At 36.0% G+C, this 18,598-nt stretch overlaps 1 protein-coding gene across 1 annotated transcript in view; it reads left to right on the top strand.

Annotated features, from left to right (window-relative positions):
* The window catches only part of Zcchc10 (zinc finger CCHC-type containing 10), a 22,325-nt gene extending 6,095 nt beyond the window's left edge, over positions 1–16,230 (top strand). Inside the window, exons 2-4 of the mRNA XM_015492757.2 lie at positions 11,369–11,527; positions 13,230–13,283; positions 13,996–16,230. Coding sequence (XP_015348243.2) covers positions 11,369–11,527; positions 13,230–13,283; positions 13,996–14,260 — 478 coding nt within the window. The 3' untranslated portion in view covers positions 14,261–16,230. The remainder of the gene's footprint in view (positions 1–11,368; positions 11,528–13,229; positions 13,284–13,995) is intronic.
* The last annotated feature ends 2,368 nt before the right edge of the window (positions 16,231–18,598 follow it).

The raw sequence follows: 18,598 nt of genomic DNA, 5'->3' as shown, positions 1-18,598 counted from the left end.
TTTTTTTTTTTTTTTTTTTTTTGGCAGTACTAGGCATCCAGCCCAGGGGCTTACACATGCTAGGCAAGCACAGTACCTCTGAGCTACATCCCCAACCATTTTTTAATTTTTGAGGTAAAAATAATTTAATCTTTCTAAGTTGCCCAGACTTGCCTTGAATTTGTTGTCCTCCTGCCTCAGTCTCCTGAGTTGCAGGGATTACATATCTGATTGTTGTCATTCTTTTAGAATAGTTGGACTATACAGGACAGAGGAAAAATGAAAGAGAAAAAAAAAGCCTTTTTTTGGTCCAGGGACCCAGGGGCATTTTATCCCCAACCCTTGATATATTTTATTTTGCAACAGGGTCTCCCTAAGTTGCTTAGGGCCTAAAATTGCTGAGGCTAACCTTGAATTTGTGAGACTCCTGCTTCAGTCTTCTGAGTCCCTAGGATTATAGATGTGGGCCAATGTGCCTGCTATAGGAGGGTAATTATGAACCCTGAGCAGATCTGTCAGTGATTTAATAAGCATGCTTAAAATCAATTGGAATTAAATTATTTTTATCTTTTAATTAATTAATTTTGGGGGGGGTTACTGGGAATTGAAATCAGGGGTACTTAACTACTAAGCCACATCCCCAGGCCCTTTTATTTTTTATTTTAAGACAGTCTGGGGCTTGGGTTATGACTCAGTGGCAGAATACTTACCTCACATGGGTGAGGCACTGGGTTTGATTCTCAGCATTGCATATAAATAAATAAAAAATAAAGGTCCATCTACAACTGAAGGAAAAAAAGTATTGTTTAAGTTGCTTGGGGCCTCCTTAAGTTGCTGGAATTGACCTCAAACTTGAAATACTCCTGCCATAGCCTCCTGAGTCACTGAGATTACAGATGTAATAAAAAGATATTGTGGGGCTGGGGATGTGGCTCAAGCGGTAGCGCTCTCGCCTGGCATGAGTGCGGCCAAAGTTCGATCCTCAGCACCACATACAAACAGGGATGTTGTGTCCGCCGATAACTAAAAAATAAATATTAAAATATTCTCTCTCTCTCTCTCTCTCAAAAAAAAAAGAGATATTGTGTCCACCTAAAACTAAAAAATAAATAAAAAATAAATATTAATTAATTAATTAATTAATTGCAATTACACCTCCCCTATGTAAGTGGATTGTGGAATCCTGGTACTATTTAGGGTAATTTCTTTTACCAAACCCTCTTCTGAATTTCTCTACTCTCTCCAAAGGATTCATCTAATTTGGCTTAACAACAACAAAAAAACCCAGTAACATCTGGGAGTATTGGTGTATGCACCTGTAGTCCCAGGTGCTTAATGACTGAAGCAAGAGGATTGCTTAAGTCCAAGAATTGGAGACCAGCCTGGACAATGAACAACAGTAAGATCATGTCTCCAGAAAAAAAAGACCTCCAGGGCAGGGGTTGGGCTCAGTGGTAGAGTGCTCACCTAGCATGCGCGAGGCACTGAATTCGATTCTCAGCACCGCATAAATGTAAAATAAAGATATTGTGTCCACTTAAAACTAAAAAAAAAAAAAAAAAAAAAAAAAAGACCTGCAGTAATGATGTACTCACTTCCTACAGTGGCCAGTTATGTTTTTCATTTCTATCAAAAAGATTATGTTGCACCTGGCATGGTAGCAGAAATTATAGAATTTAGTGGCTTTTAACAATAAACAATCCCAGCAACTGGGAAGTTGAGGCAGTAGGATGGCAAGTTTAAGCCTACCCTGGGCAACTTAGCATAATCCCATCTCAAAATAAAAATGGGTGGAGATGTAATTCAGTGGTAGAATGCTCCTGGGATCAATCCCCAGTACCATTTTTTTAAAAATATTTTTTAGTTGTCAATGGACCTTTATTTTATTCATTTATATGCAGTGCTGAGAATCGAACCCAGTGCCTCATGCATGCTAGGTAAGCGCTCTACTACTGAGCCACAACCCTAGCCCCAATCCCCAGTACCATTCAAAAAAAAAAAAAAAAAAACAGGTTTATATTGAGCTGAAAGGAAACAGATGTTTATGAAGCTAATCACTGCTTTCTTCTAACTTCCTTGTTTTTGTCCCAAGTTATGATTTGTCAGTTAAAAATTTGAGTGTTTTCCACTTGAATTGCTGTCAAGTCAAGCTTCCCATCTTTTTTCTTTTTAAGTTGTCAATAGACCTTTAATTAATTAATTAATTAATGTGTGGTGTTGAGAATCAAACCCAATGCCTCACACATATTAGGCGAGCATTCTACCACTGAGCCACAACCCCAGCCCTCTCCTCTGTCTTGTGTTGACTTATTGGTCTTAAGTGTCAGACTTTCATCTGTATACGGGTAAAAATGGGAGTTTATAACCCACTTGAATCAAATGTATGAAATATGTCAAGAACTATGTAATGTTTTTGAACAACTAATAATAAAAAAAAAAGTGTCAGACTTTATCTTTGTTAAATTTTATTGTTAGATCCAGCACAGAGTTCCAGCTTGTTTAGATCTTTTGGACCCTGTTTCTTTCATTCATTCATCATGTTAGTTATCCCCGTCAGCTTTGGGTCAACTGCAGGTTTGATGAACATGCACAGTTGTATCCTCATACAAATTACTTATAAAAATATTGAACAAGTCTAAACTCAGGACCAGACTATGTGGGGTCATCACTGGATCTCTGTATTGACTTCAACCCATAAACAGCACTGTCAGCTGGTCTACCTAATTGTTCTGTGATGTTTTCGAGGAATATTGTGAGAAGCTTTCTAAGATGTCTTATTAAAAAATACAAAGGTGTATTAGATTGGATACCTCCATGATCATGACTTGTCTTTCTGAATGAATTTAATAAATCCAGCCAGAATTTTGCCTGAAACAGATATCAGTCAAGTTCACTGGTCTCATTTGTGGAATCCACCTGTTTCCTGTTTTAAAAATCAAAACAGCATTTGCATACCTCTGTCTGACAGAGTTCCTCCAATGTACCTATGTACAGTATAACAGTCTTACCTGGAAAATCTTTTGGTGTGTCAGAAAACAGTCACCTGAGCCATGTGACTCACATACTTTCAGAACAGATAAAGGCTTTGTTACATACCCTTCTCTCAAATTTCTTGAGCTAGCATTCTATTCTTTTCATTCTGCACATATTAAGTTTGAGAGTTGAAACAATTACTGGGTGTCCTGTCTAGTTCACCCTTCCTGACTATGTGACTCTATGAGGGGCTGCTCCTTGTTTTATATATATACATACACATAAGTTGTAGAAAGCTAGTTGTACAAGTCGAGTATCTTTTATCTGAAATGCTTGGGACCAGGAGTGTTTTGCATTTTGGGTTTTTTTCTTTTTTGATTATGTAATATTTGCATATACATAATGAAATATCTTAGGGATGGGACCAAAGTCTAAATTCAAAATTCATTTATGTTTAATAGATAGCTTATACACATAGTTTGAAGGTAATTTTAATGCACTTTTTTTTTTTTAAACTAGCCTTTACATTAAGTCATGTATGGACTTTTCCATTTGTGGCTTCCCATCAATGTTCAAAATGTTTCAGATTTCAGAGTATCATCAGGACTCCTTATAGAAATGGCTGATTTCAGCCTGGGCAATAAAAATGCAAGATGGGCCTGAGATATTTTATTGTACCAGAAAGCAATAAAGTACTGAAAGAATGAAGGAGCCATATCAGGCCATAGAATCTAGGAAATATTTGCCAAATAAATGATGGTGGGCTGGTGATATAGCTTATAGTAGAATACTTGCCTAGTAAGATTCTGGGTTCAATCCCCAGTACCATAAGAGAGAGAGAGAAGGTGGATTATAACCTGTTGAATGAATTAGAAAAGAATTAATTCATATTGATAAATAATCTTTTAATGAACAGCAGGATGTTTATATACATTCACAATATGAGTACTATATTAGTTATCAATTGCTGTAACAAATTATAGAATTTAGTGGCTTTTAACAATAAACATTAACTTACATTTTTAATGGTCAGGTATTCAAAAGTATCTTAGCTGAGTAGTTCTGACTCAGGATCTACCATGTGATTGTGGTCAAGATGTTGCCAGAGCCTGCAGGTATCCAGAATTGGAATTCTGCTTCCAAGATGGTTCAGGATGCCTTAATTCCTTGCCACATGGACCTTTCAAAGGTTGCTTGAGTATCTTCATGATATGGCAACTACTTGACCTAGTCTTCAAAGTTACAGTCCATCGCTCTGCTTTATTTCTATAGTTTGAAGCAAATGACAAAGTCTCATCTATATTCTAGGAGAAGGAAATTAGGCTCCACTTCTTGAAATGAGTAGTATCGAAAAACTTATAGACTTATTTTAAACTACCACAATTGTAAAAGGACACAAATTGGAATCCTGTGTCACCTGGTAGGATAGCAGTGAAAAGTATACAGCATCACTTTTGATATATTCCTGCCACAGATTCTTGGCTAAATCTCACCATGTAGGGTTATCAGATGTGGTAGTCAGCGTCCAAGATGAACCTCAGTGATCTTTTCCTTCTGGTATACTTTTATGTAATCCCCACCCATTGTGATAGGGTTGGTCTGTGTGACCAATAGAATAGAACAAAAGTGATGATCACTTCCCAGATGAAGTTATAAAAGACTTTTTTCTTCTTTTGGTACTGAGGATTTATCCTGAGACACTTGACCACTGAGTCAGTTTTTTTACATTTTGAGACAGGATCTTGATAAATTTTCCAGGCTGGTCTTGAACTTGCCTTCTGCCTTAGCCTCCCAAGTAGTTAGGATTACAGGCATGTGCCAGTGCGCCTGCCTAAGACTGACTTCTTGAGTTGTCTTGGTTAGTCACTCTGGGGAAGGTGATGTTGTGAATTGTTCTGTGGAGTGAACAATATGGCAAGAAACTGAAGCCTCCTGCTAACTGCTACATGAGTGAGCTTGGAAGTAAATCTTCCAACTCAAATTGAAGCATATTCTGCAAAATAACTGGCCTGTAATCTAAAAGTGTCAAGTGGGGTACTAAAGTGATGTGACAAGGGCAAGATTGGTGCTGAACTGAGTGTTTCTATAAAGGACATTTGATGAAACTTAAATGAGGTCTTAAGATTAAATAATGGGAATAAGGGCTGGGGATATAGCTCAGTTGGTAGAGTGCTTGCCTCCCATGCACAAGGCCCAGCACCATTAAAAAAAAAAAAAAAGTAGGAGGGGCTGGAGTTGTGGCTCAGGGGTAGAGCGCTTGCCTCATATGTGTGAGGCATAGGGTTCAATTCCTCGTACCACATATAAATAAGCAAATAAAATAAAAGTCCATTGATAACTAAAAATATTTTTAAAAAATAGTAGGAATGTATCAACATTAATTTGATTTTAATCATTATATTGTTATGTAGAAGAATGTCCTGGTTTATAGAATATATGCAATAAAATACTTTGGGTGGATGAGGAATTAGGTTGGCTACTCACAATTGGTGCAGGAAGAATAGCTATTTAAACTTATTTACAATTTGTCTCGGAGTTTGTGATTGTTTCAATATTTAAAAAGCTACATAAAGGAAGAACAATATTCTTTTTATTTGTGGTTTTATTTTTTTATGGTGCTGAGGATCAAACCTTGTGCACACTAAACTACCACTGAGCTATACTCCCAGCCAGGAAATGCAATATTTATTTATTTTTTTATTGATTAAAAAAATAAATAAATGACAGCAGAATGCATTACAATCCTTATTTCACATATAGAGCACAATTTTTCATATCTCTGGTTGTATATAAAGTATGTTGACACTCAATTCTTGTCTTCATACATGTACTTTGGATAATGATGTCTATCACATTGCACCATCCTTGCTAATCCCCTGCCCCTTCCCTTTCCCTCCCACCCCTCTGCCCTATCTAGAATTCATCTATTTCTCCCATGTTCCCCCTCCCTACCCCACTATGAGTCAGCCTCCTTATATCAGAGAAAACATTTGGCATTTGTCCTTTTGGGATTGGCTAACTTCACTTAGCATTATCTTCTCCAATGCCATACATTTACCTGCGAATGCCATGATTTTATTCTCTTTTATATGCAATATTTCTTAAAATAAATTTTTTTAGTTGTAGATAAGTACAGTACATTTATTTAAGTACAGTACATTTATTTATTTATTTATTTATTTATTTATTTATTTATTTGCTTATTTATTTTTATGTGATACTGAGGATTGAACCCAGTGCCTCACACATGCTAGGCAAGCACTCTACCACTGAGCTACAACCCCATCCTAGGAAATGCAATATTCTTACAAATATTTCCTGGTATAGTTGTGCATGGATCTCTATTGAATAAATACCTATGAGGGGAATTACTGAGCCACAAAGTATGCATCTTTTCAACTGAAGTAAATGTGTTTTTTTGTGTGTATGTGTGTGAAATGGTTGTACCAGTTTGTATTCTTCATCAACAATAGATGAGTATTCCTCTTCCTGTATATCTTTGCTAATATTTTCTATTACTGGTTTTTAATTTTAGTCTTTCTTTCCAGTGGTGTTTTATTAGAGCTTTAATATGCTTTTTGATCATGAATGAGCACTTTTTCTTTTTCTTTTTTTATTTTAGTACTCGGCGGACACAACATCTTTGTTTGTATGTGGTGCTGAGGATCGAACCCGGGCCGCACGCATGCCAGGCGAGCGCGCTACCGCTTGTGCCACATCCCCAGCCCAGAATGAGCACTTTTTCATGTTTATTATTCATTTGTGCTTTCCAGTCTCTTTTTTGTACTGTCTTTCCATTTTCTACTTAATCTTATTTTTCTGTTATACATAATTTTCTTATTAATTCATGACAGTTCTTTGTATAATCTGGAAGTGAGGGCATATTTATATATGTTGCAATAATCTCCTTTTTAGACTCCATTTTTATTCTTTTCATAATATATTTTAACTAATAAAAATTCTTTATTATTTATATATTCATTTACTTGTGGTACTGGGGATTGAACCCAGGGACACACTACCATTGAGCTACATCCCCAACCTGCTTTTTTTTTTTTTTTAATTTTGAGACAGGGTCTTGCTAAGTTGCTTAGGGTCATGCTAAATTGCTGCAGTTGGCCTTGAACTTACAGTTCTCTTGCCTCAGCCTCCTGAGTTGCTAACTAAAATCTGTCATTTTTTCTTATGCTATACTTTCTTCTTATGCTTATATTTCCTTTTTTTTATGTGGTGCTGAGGATCAAATCCAGGACCTCGCACATGCGAGGCGAGCGTTCTACAGCTGAGCCACAACCCCAGCCCCTCATATTCTTATTATAGGATTGTAATAAGGCAAAAAAGACTTCTCTACTTGTTCTTTCACAAGGGGATTTTAGCTATTCTTGTCATTTTCAATTACTATGCACATTTTAGAATAAACTTGATCTACATCAGAGAAACTTGTTGAGATTTTGACTGGCATTGCTTTGAATGTGTAAATCAATTTTGGAAGAATTCACATTTTTTACAATATTGAATCTCCAGTCTTGAACATTAGATATCCTTCCATTTAATCACTTATTTAAATGTTAAATTTCTCTCAGTAATGTTTGTTTTATACATGGGAGTCTTGTACATCTCTTCTTTCATTGGTAAGTTTTTATTATTGTTATTGTTTTTGTTTGTTCTGGGGATTGAACCCAGGGGCACTTCACTTCATCATTAAGCTACATCTCCTTGTTTTTTTTTTTTTGGTACTAAGGACTGAACTCGGGCACTTGACCACTGAGCCGCATCCCAGGCCTATTTTTCTATTTTATTTTATTTAGGGTCTCACTGAGTTGCTTAGTGCCTTGCTGTTGCTGAGGCTGGCTTTGAACTGCTATCTGTCTCAGCCTCAGGTGCTGCTGGGATTACAGGCATGTGCCACTGTGCCCAGTTTACATCCCCTTTTTTATTATTTATTTTGAGATTGGGTCGTACCAAGTTATTAGGGGCCTTGCTAAATTGGTGAGGCTAGCATCAAATTTGTAACCCTCTTGCCTCACCCTCCCGGATTGCTGGGATTACAGGCATGTGCCATCACACCTGACTGGTATTTAGTAATTTTAAGAAAATTATAAATGTCATATTCAAATTTTTCATTTTTAACTTCATTTTGTTAAATAGACACTCCATTAATAGATTTTTATATATTGACCTTATTTTATCTAATACAGGGTTCCACAAACCATTGAACCCAGTGCCTCACACTTGCTAGACAGGTGCTCTGCCACTGAGCTATAGTCTCAGCTCACCATCTGACTCTTAATAGTCAGATCCTGATCTAAAAGACTTGCTCAAGTTGCTCATTACTTCTAAGTATTTCAGAATATTTTGTCTACAGATTCTTTTGGATTTGCCATGTACCTTATAATACATCATCAGTACGGAATGACAATTTTGTTTCTTGTTTTTCATTTCTTTCACCTATTTTTTTCTCCTTGCTATATTTCGGTCTGATTTTAGGGATTCGGATTTTTTTCAGTTTTACAGATGACTTGCAGCTGTGCTGCAGTCCATATAAGGTTTGGTTTATTCTTAGAACATGGTGCTTCAGAATCAACTCTGCACCCAAAGTTTATCTCCCTAACTTGAGACAAGTGATATGTACCCTCTTGAGTTTGGCAAACATCTCCAACATAAGCGTTGACTTTGGATTTCAATCTTCTTCCATATCTTGGCTTGGTTATTCTTATCCCCTTGTTAAATTCTCTGATTCCTCAAGTAGACTGTTAAAAATGTTTTGAATGAAATTAAACCCCTATCTCTCACCATGCACAAAACTCAACTCAAAGTGGATCAAGGACCTAGGAATTAAACCAGAGACACTGAGCCTATTAGAAGAAAAAGTAGGCCCAAATATCCATCATGTTGGATTAGGCCCCGACTTCCATAATACGACTCCTACAGCACAAGAATTAAAATCAAGAATCAATAAATGGGATGGATTCAAACTAAAAAGATTCTTCTCAGCAAAAGAAACAATCAGTGAGGTGAATAGAGAGCCTATATTTGGGGAGCAAATTTTTACCACACACACATCAGATAGAGCACTCATGTCTAGGATATGTAAAGGACTCAAAAATCTTAACACCAAAAAAACCCCAAATAACCTAATCAATGAATGGGCCAAGGAATTGAACAGACATGTCTCAGAAGAGGATATACAATCAATCAACAAATATATGAAAAAATGTTTAACATCTCTAGCAATTAGAGAAATGCAAATCAAAACTACTCACTCCAGTCAGAATGGCAGCTAATAAGAATAGAAACAACAATAAGTGTTGGTGAGGATGTGGAAAAAAGGTACACTCATACATTGCTGGTGGGACTGCAAAATAGTGCAGCCAATATGGAAAGTGGTATGGAGATTCCTTAGAAAACTGGGAGTAGAACCACCTTTTGACCCAGCTATCCCACTCCTCGGTGTATATACAAAGGACTTAAAAACAGTATACTACAGGGACACAGCCACATCAATGTTTATAGCAGCACAATTCACAATAGCTAAACTATGGAACCAACCTAGAAAACCCTTCAGTTGATGAATGAATAAAGAAAATGTGGTGTATATACACAGTGGAATACTATTCAGTATTAAAAGAGAATAAAATCATGGCATTTGCATGTAAATGAATGGAGCTGGAGAAGATAATGCTAAGTGAAGTTAGCCAATCCCAAAAAATCAAATGCTGAATGTTTTCTCTGACATAAAGGTGCTGATTCATAATGGGGTTGGGTTGGGGAGCATGGAGGATTAGATAAACTCTAGATAAAGTAAAGGGGAGGGAGGGGAAGGGAGGAGGCATGGGGTAGGAAAGACAGTGGAATGAGATGGACATCATTAGCCTAAGTACATGTATGAAGACACAAATGGTGAGACTCTAATTTATGTACAACCAGAGACATGAAAAATTGTGTTCCATATGTATAATATGTATTTTGTAGTGCATTCTGCTATCATATATAACAAATTAGAATAAAAAATAATAGGAATGGGGTTGCAGCTCAGTGGTAGAACGCTTGCCTCGCATGCATGAGGTCCTGGGTTCAGTTCCCAGCACCACATAAAAATAAACAAATAAAAATAAAGATATTTTATAAATAAATAATAAATTAATTAATTAATTAAAAATGATTTGACTATCATTTCTAGTTCTGAGCTAAGAGAGTTTGTCAGAATTACCTAGTCTGTCTTTACTGGAATAGAACTGAAGAGCCAAGATTTGAACTTAGTTCTATTCAATTACACCGTATATACTTTGAATTGCATACTATATTGCCTTATATGCCCTTTGTTATAAAAATAAACATCATTTTAAAAAGCATTTTTAGTTGTAGATGGATACTTTATTTTATTTATTTATTTATTTATTTATTTTTATGTGGTGCTGGGGATTGAACCCAATGTTTCACACGTGCTAGGCAAGAACTCTACCACTAAGCTACAGCCCCAGCCCCCAAATAAACATCATTTTACACTTTATATTATTTATGCTTTTCAAGGAAGAAAGTATCACAAGGAAAAAACTTAAGGCTTGTTTTTTTTCTTTCTCTTTTTTTTTAATTTATTTATTTTTTAGTCATACATGACAGTAGAATGCATTTTGATATATAATACATACATGGAATGTACATACATCAATCTTATTGTGTATTCTAATCTGCTGCCCTTCCTATCCTCCCTACTCCTCCCCTCCTTTCTCATCCTTTCTCTCTATCCAATCTAATGTGACACACTTTTTTTTTTCTTTTTCTCATTACAACATCATATATGTATTCTGTATAACAATGAGGTTCTCCTCCCATCTTCTGTGCAACTCCCCTTCTCCCTCTTTTTCCCTCCCATCTCTCTTCCCTATTTAGTGATAGTCTTCTTCTCATGCTCTTCCTCCCTATCCCATTTGGAGTCACTCCCCTTATATCAGAGAAGACATTCGGCATTTGTTTTTTAGGGATTGGCTAACTTCACTTAGCATAATATGCTCTAATGCCATCCATTTGCGCAAATGCCATGATTTTATTGTTTTTTAGTGCTGAGTAATATTCCATTGTGTATAAATGCCACATTTTTTAAATCCATTCATCTATTGAAGGGCATCTAGGTTGGTTCCACATTCTAGCTATTGTGAATTGTGCTGCAATAAACATTGATGTGGCTGTGTCCCTGTAGTATGCTCTTCTTAGGTCTTTTGGGTATAGTCCGAGAAGGGGAATAGCTGGGTCAAATGGTGGTTCCATTCCCATCTTTCTAAGGAATCTCCATACTGCTTTCCAAATTGGCTGCACCAATTTGCAGTCCCACCAACAATGTATGACTATCTTTTTCCCCGCATCCTCGCCAGCACTTATTGTTGTTTGACTTCATAATGTTTTTTTTTTTTCTCTTTAGTGAAGCAAATAAGCAACATGTTAGATGTCAGAAATGCTTGGAATTTGGACATTGGACCTATGAATGCACAGGAAAAAGAAAATACCTCCATAGGCCTTCAAGAACAGCAGAACTAAAGAAAGCTTTAAAAGAAAAAGAAAAATTATTATTACAACAAAGGTGGGTTTACATGTGGTATACAAAGGAATATTTTATAAGTACTTTTAGATTTTATTAAGAGACGAAATGTTTTGTGGTGGTTTTCCAGATTTTAATTATGTAATAGTGTCTGGGCACAGTGGCGCATGCTTGTAATCCCAGCAGTTCCAGAGGTTGAGGCAGGAGGATCACAAGTTCAAAGCCAGCCTCAGCAAAAGCGAGGCAATAAGCAGTGAGACCCTGTCTCTAAATAAAATACAAAATAGGGCTGGGGATGTGGCTCAGTAGTCGAGTGCCCCTGAGTTCAATCTCTAGTCCCCACTCCCCCAAAAAATTATATAATAGCGAATGTTTAGTGAATGCTTACTATGTACTAGGCACTATACTAAACTCTACAAGTATTAGCTTATTTAAGCCTCAAATCTATAATATTAAGGTAGATACTATTTTAATCCTCACTTTACATGTGAAGAAAGTGAGACACAGCGAGGACAGTAACTTGTTTCGTGTTGTGCAACTAGTAGAAAAGTTCATTGTTCAACCAACCAGTCTGTCCCTAGAGTCTACGCTCTTAATCATTGCTCTATTGCCTCAACTATCAATGGAATGGCAACAGGATATTATAAGGTACATGATCTGAATAGATATGGTAAGCTATCCAATATACAATAAGTGTATCAATAAACTAGAGAATAGTATATATAATATACTATAATTTATGTTAAAAAAAGAATAATAGAATTATTTTTGAAAATATAAGTGATTGGTTATAGTGATTGCTTCCTACAAGAACTAGATAGGAGGGGAACTGGAAAATTATTTAGTCTTTTATGTTCTTTGACATAAGACATTCAAAATTCCTATGAGATGAGTATTTGTTTATTAAATAAGCTGAAGTAGGAAAGTGTTGGGTTTAATTAGTGTTGCAGATTAGAAGCAGCATCTTTATAAGGACTATTAGCTACATAATAGTATAGTAAACATCTGGACTTCCACAGAAGCAGTCTTCCACTCTGCACAGGTGAAATTTCTTCCAGGGTCATGCAGGGATAAACAACAACTTCTTCTTCTTCTTCTTTTTTTTTTTTTTTTTTTAATTTTCTTTTTAGTTGTAGATGGACATAATACCTTTATTTTATATATTTATTTTTTTCTGGTGCTGAGGATTGAACCCAGTGCCTCACAGGTGCTATGCAGTTGTTCTACCATTGAGCTACAACTCCAGCCCATAAATAATGAACTTTTATATCATCAATATTCATGTGTACCTTTTCAGAAACAAACCTGTGTAAGAACATGCCTGTTAAGCAGGCACAGTGGCAAGCACCTGTAATCCCAAACTGATTGCAGGTTCAAGGCTAGCCTCAGCAACTTAGGCACTAGGCAATTTAGTGAGACCCTGTCTCAAAATAAAAAAATTAAAAGGGCTGGAAATGTAGCTCATTGACATAGTGCCCCTGGGTTCAATTCTTGGTAAAAACAACAACAAAAAATTGTGCTTATTGGTTCTCCTCCTGTTCCACATTTCTTTTTGATTAAGTGGATTGTATATCATAGATAGCCTAAAATAGGAAACTTTCTACTTGGTTATAACAAGGAATACTGTACTCTGAGTATATGTTATAAAGCAAGTGTTTCTATGATGTAGAACAGCTTTGGGGAATGGCAGAAGGGTTTGTTTAAACTGTGTATATATTAACAGGACTTTTTTTTTCTCTATCAGCATGTCTATCAGCACTGGAGAGACCAATATAGAAAAAAAGACCAAGAAAAAAAGGTATTTGTGGCTTTGGAAGTATTAAATAGATATATGTCATGCTAGTTGGTGGGATGAGAATGGTGATTTTGAAATAACAGATATAAGATTTGATTCTGAATTCTGTTGTTTGCCATTCAATAATGGTAATACTAACCTATTTGGAATTTATTGCCTCCATTTCTCCTTTTTTTGTGTCTTTCTAGAGTTCTTACACCTGGAAGTAGTAAATGTCTTCTTTTGGTTTAAAATAGGAAATTCTAGATGAATAGGAAATTGTTGGCCAGCCCTATCTGGTCTGAAATAGTTAAAATGAAGAGTATGAAGCTGGGGATGTAATTTAGTGGTAGAGCACTACCTAGTATGTGCAAGACCCTGCGTTTCCTCCCCAGCACCATCAAGAAACAAAGAATATAAAAATATTTATTATTCTATATGAGATTTAAATAGATCTAATTGTTAAACTGCAGCTTTATTCGAGTATTATTCACTCTGAAGCATAGTAAGAGTAGATAGGCTGATTGGGAACCCCATCCAAGAGTTTAAATTACTGAAGTAAAAAAGATCTTGTAAAGGGTGCAGTTGTGACTTAAAACAGGCAATTCCCAAAGCATCAAACCTAGAACATTCTGGCAAAGCATAACAATGTGCATCCATAATGCTATATGAAATTGCTTCTAAACATTCTATTACATATCAGCTTCCCATGTATATACTGTTCATTGTCTAATAGGTCGAAGAGTGTAACTAGTTCCAGTAGCAATAGCAGTGACAGTTCAGCCAGTGATTCTTCATCAGAGAGTGAAGAAACATCTACCTCATCTTCCTCAGAGGACAGTGACACCGATGAGAGCTCCTCTAGTTCTTCATCTTCAGCTTCCTCCACAACCTCTTCCTCCTCCTCTGATTCAGACTCAGACTCCAGCTCTTCCAGTAGTAGCAGCACCAGCACAGATAGCAGCTCTGAAGATGAGCCACCAAAGAAGAAAAAAAAATAATGGCTCTATCCATATTGGACTCATGGACCGGAAATATCAATGTGATTCTCAGAAGAGAACTTAGACAATGTTAAAGCCAAATAGGTTAACTGGTCAAACTTTCTAGAGTTCAAAAATCTCAGTGGCTACAGAGGCTGAGGCAGGAGGATTGCAGGTTCAAAGCCAGCCTCAGCAACTAAATGAGACCCTAAGCAATTTAGCACGACCCAGTCTCAAAATAAAAAATAAACAGGGATGGAGATATGACTCAGTAGTTAAAGACCCCTGGGTTAAATCCCCAGTAGACCCCCACTCCCACCCCCACCCAAAGTTTCTAAGTGTTTTACATTGTAAAAACATAAAGATTATTAACATATACACATATATATTTATGCACATATATTTGACTTTTATTTTAGAGATGAATCTTGTTTTTCTTTTTTAATCCTTAAAATGTATCTGTAGACTTTAATCAAAGCTGAAATCTAGTAAATATGTTTTTGTGATGGAACTTATTTTTTCTTCCTGTAAAAATAAATGCCATGCTTTGTTATATGTTAATGGTATATGTCAGGCAGGTTTTCAGGATAATGCTTAGAATATCTGGCAAAGAATTTCTAATGCTTTCGACTGTGTTACTATGTAAAATTTAATACATTGTTACTATAACCTTAGGAGTTTTCCTACTGTTAATAAATGTACTCTATTTTCATGTTTATCTTCAGAAAGTTATTTTGACTTTTTGTCCTGATAAGTTCATGGGACCTATAAATATATTTATACCTTTTAAATGCCGCAAGTTTCAAGTTGCTGTGTTATATCATTCAATTCCTTCTGTTTCCTTAAGTTCTTAGAGTTACCCTTTCTGAGGAAAATCATTCTAAAAAGGGACAAAAAATCTGAAACTAAGGAGTCTAATTTTGGTGCCTTTCAAAAAAATTCAGAGTATCTAAAAAGAAAGCAACAAAGTAAAAGTGCTATAAATATCTTTATGTAGTAAAAATACTATAAAAGGTACAGTTCAAAATTGGAGAAAGTAGGAAGAATAGTGGTGATTTTCCAAAAATCAGGACAGAGTTGGTTGCCTTTAAGAATGCCTTTCTGTGTTGTGGGTCATTGGTAGAGTGCTTACCTAATGTGTGAGGCACTGGGTTTGATTCTCAGTACCACATATAAATACATAAAAAATAAAGATGTATTGACAACTAAAAAAATATTTTTTTAAAAAAGAAGGTTGCCTTTTGCCATTTTTGTAATTATGGTATGACAATTTATATGGTATTTGGTAAATATGACAGTCTACTACTGAATAATGAAGATTAATGTTGTGTTTACATATCATATACACAGTTAAATCTAACATGAAGGTTAAAAAGGAAATACTGTACAATGTTCCTTAAAAGTAAAATACCAGGCTAGGGATATAGCTCAGTTGGTAGAGTGCTTGCCTCACATGTACAAGGCCATGGGTTCAATACCCAGCACTACCAAAAAAAAAAAAAAAGTAAATTATTTATTGTGATGAGATTGGTTTAACATCACATTCTGTGATGTCTTCTAAACTTTTTGGAAAAAGGTCTCATTTATAGAAAAATCTTGATTTGGTTTAAATATAGGTTTTCAAAACTTTTTTAAAAAATAATTCAATGAGAAAGTGGTAGAAAGCTACTTTTGAAGAAAATGAGCTTCTCTTTACATGTTTAAATGTATGTATGTTTTGAGTTTAGAAAGTCTGTAATTACCTGTAAATTTTGTAGAACCATCTGCTTTCATTTGTAAATAAACTTTACTTTAAAAAATATTTCAGAAGGCTTCACCGAGAATGTATCACTTCACAGGTAGATTTAATAAATCACTCTTCAAACATACTAACACTGTTCGTTGTCTCTGCAAGGGCAATTTTTGCAAGCTAAAGAACTTAGAAGAGAAAAAAGTATGTACCTAGGAAGCATTCCTTGCAATTAAATAAAACTCAGAACTTATGCTCACAAGCTTAAACTCTTTGCTATTTTATTTAATGCCAGTTCTTACTCCTTTTGAAGCTAAGGGCATTTAAACAAATTCTAATTTTAATTTTTTACTGTTACACCTGTTAAATGTATACTTGCAGAAGTATAGAAGGCAGGAATTTGATTCTTTTCTAATCATGTATTCCTGGGGCGGGGGACAGGACAGAATCAGTGGCAGAGTATAGACTTACTTGGAAAGAATTTCTCTCCATCCCGCCCAGGAGCAGGACTCTGGGAGTTGAATCCCTGGTGAATATAGGAAATGTATTATTCCTCAACCATAATCATGTCAAAAAAAGATTTTCGTTCCACAAACATTTCATTAGAGTGATTGTACAAAATAGTACTTACAGCCTAGAATCAAAACACAGTGTTAGCCATAAATTAACACCAGAAGTGGAAATAAAGCTCCAAAGACAATGTTGTAATTCTAATTTTTAAGTTTTTATTTTTGGGGCTGGGGATGTGGCTCAAGCGGTAGTGCACTCGCCTGGCATGCGTGCGGCCGGGTTCGATCCTCAGCACCACATACAAACAAAGATGTGTCCGCTGAAAACTAAAAACAAATAAATATTAAAGTTTTCATTTTGAACTGATTGTATATTTACAGAAAGTTTGCATTAATAGTACAGTTTCTTTATATTTTCTACCTAGCTTCCCCTAATCTTAACATCTTACATAATCACAGTACAACTGTTAGAGCCAAGAAATTAACATTTGGCAAAATAAATCAAGAAACTTACTTCTATTTGACCAGTTTTCCAACTAATATCCATTTTGTCTTTCAGAATACTATCTAGAAACTGCATTCTGTTTCTTCTACCTTTCCTTTAATCTCAAAAGTTCCTCATTCTTGTCTTTCATACCCTTTCAATTATGAAGAGATTTTATCAGTTATTTTGTCTAATGGCCTCCATTTGGGTCTATCTTTTTTTTTTTTTTTTGTTACTGAGGTTTTTGGAAGAGGATCATAGAAATGAAGTGTCCTCAGTTCTTTATATCACAGAATTCTGGCACCAGCCTTGATCACTTGTTTATGGTGGTTTCTGTTAGATTTTTCTGTGTTATAGTTTTCCCTTTTTAGTTAATAGATATCTTGGAGATATTTTAACCATAAGCAACTGGTTTTTCCTCAAAGTCACCTACTAGTTTTAGTGGCTATTGTCCACAACAGCTGTTATTCTGATGCTTTCTGAATGACAGCTTTTCTGTTTCTTTTCTTCCTACATTTGTTAATTGAAACTCATTTAGGAAGACCTGTCTCCTTTCCCCCATTTATTTATTTGATTACTTATAGTATGGACTCATGGATGTATATTTTGTCTTGAGGTGAAGTAAAAATTCAATGTCATTTTGTTGCTTAAGTTATTTCCCCTTTGGCTCTTAGGAGACTTTCAAATTGACTCCTGGGTTCTTAACAAACCCTCTTCTCTCTCTGTCTCAGCCCACCCCACCCCAGATTTTCTTAGTTTTGGGGACTGACCAGAGATACCCATCTTTTCTTTTTTTTCCCTTTGGCAGGGGAACTGGAGATTGATCCCAGGGGCTAAGCTACATTCCCAGCCCTTTTTGGTTTTTGTTTTGAGTAGGGTCTTGCTAAATTGCTGAGGCTGACCCTCCTGCCTCAGCATACCAAGTCATTGGGATTGAAGGTGTGCATCACCCACCCAGCTCAACTCATTTATCATGATCTCCCTGTCTCAACTTTGGAACCAATCACTTCTCCAAGGGACCCTCACTGGACAACAGATCTTGGAATTCAAGATCTGGGTGCTATCTTTGTTGTCTTTTTACATATTTTTAATAATAGTGTCATGAGATAGTTACCTAAGGTGTGAAACCTTGCTGTATTAGTCCATTTTGTGCTGCCATAACAGAATACCCCAGACTTGAGTATTTTACAATTAGTAGTAATTTGCTGGGGATAGTGGCAAATGACTGTAATCCCACTGATTCTGGAGGTTCAGGCAGGAGGATTGCAAATTCAAGGTCAGCCTCAGCAACTTTGCAAGGCCCTGTCTCAAAATGAAAAACAAAAAGGACCTTGGGCTGGGGATGTGGCTCTCAAGCAGTAGCACGCTCGCCTGGCATGTGTGCGGCCCGGGTTCTATCCTCAGCACCACATACAAACAAAGATGTTGTGTCCGCCAAAAACTAAAAAATAAATATTAAAATTCTCTCTCTCTTTAAAAAAAAAAAGAATTCAGGGGCACTGAACCTCTGAGCCACATCCCCAGCCCTTTTATAGATACAGATATATATTTTTTTTAATATTTATTTTTTAGTTTTCGGCAGACACAACATCTTTGTTTGTGGTGCTGAGGATGGAACCCTAGCCGCATGCATGCCA

The sequence above is a fragment of the Marmota marmota genome, unplaced genomic scaffold (assembly GCF_001458135.2).
Source record: "Marmota marmota marmota unplaced genomic scaffold, marMar, whole genome shotgun sequence".
NCBI lineage: Eukaryota > Metazoa > Chordata > Mammalia > Rodentia > Sciuridae > Marmota > Marmota marmota.
Note: the sequence above shows the minus strand (reverse complement) of the source record. Positions and strands in the feature narration are given on the sequence as shown.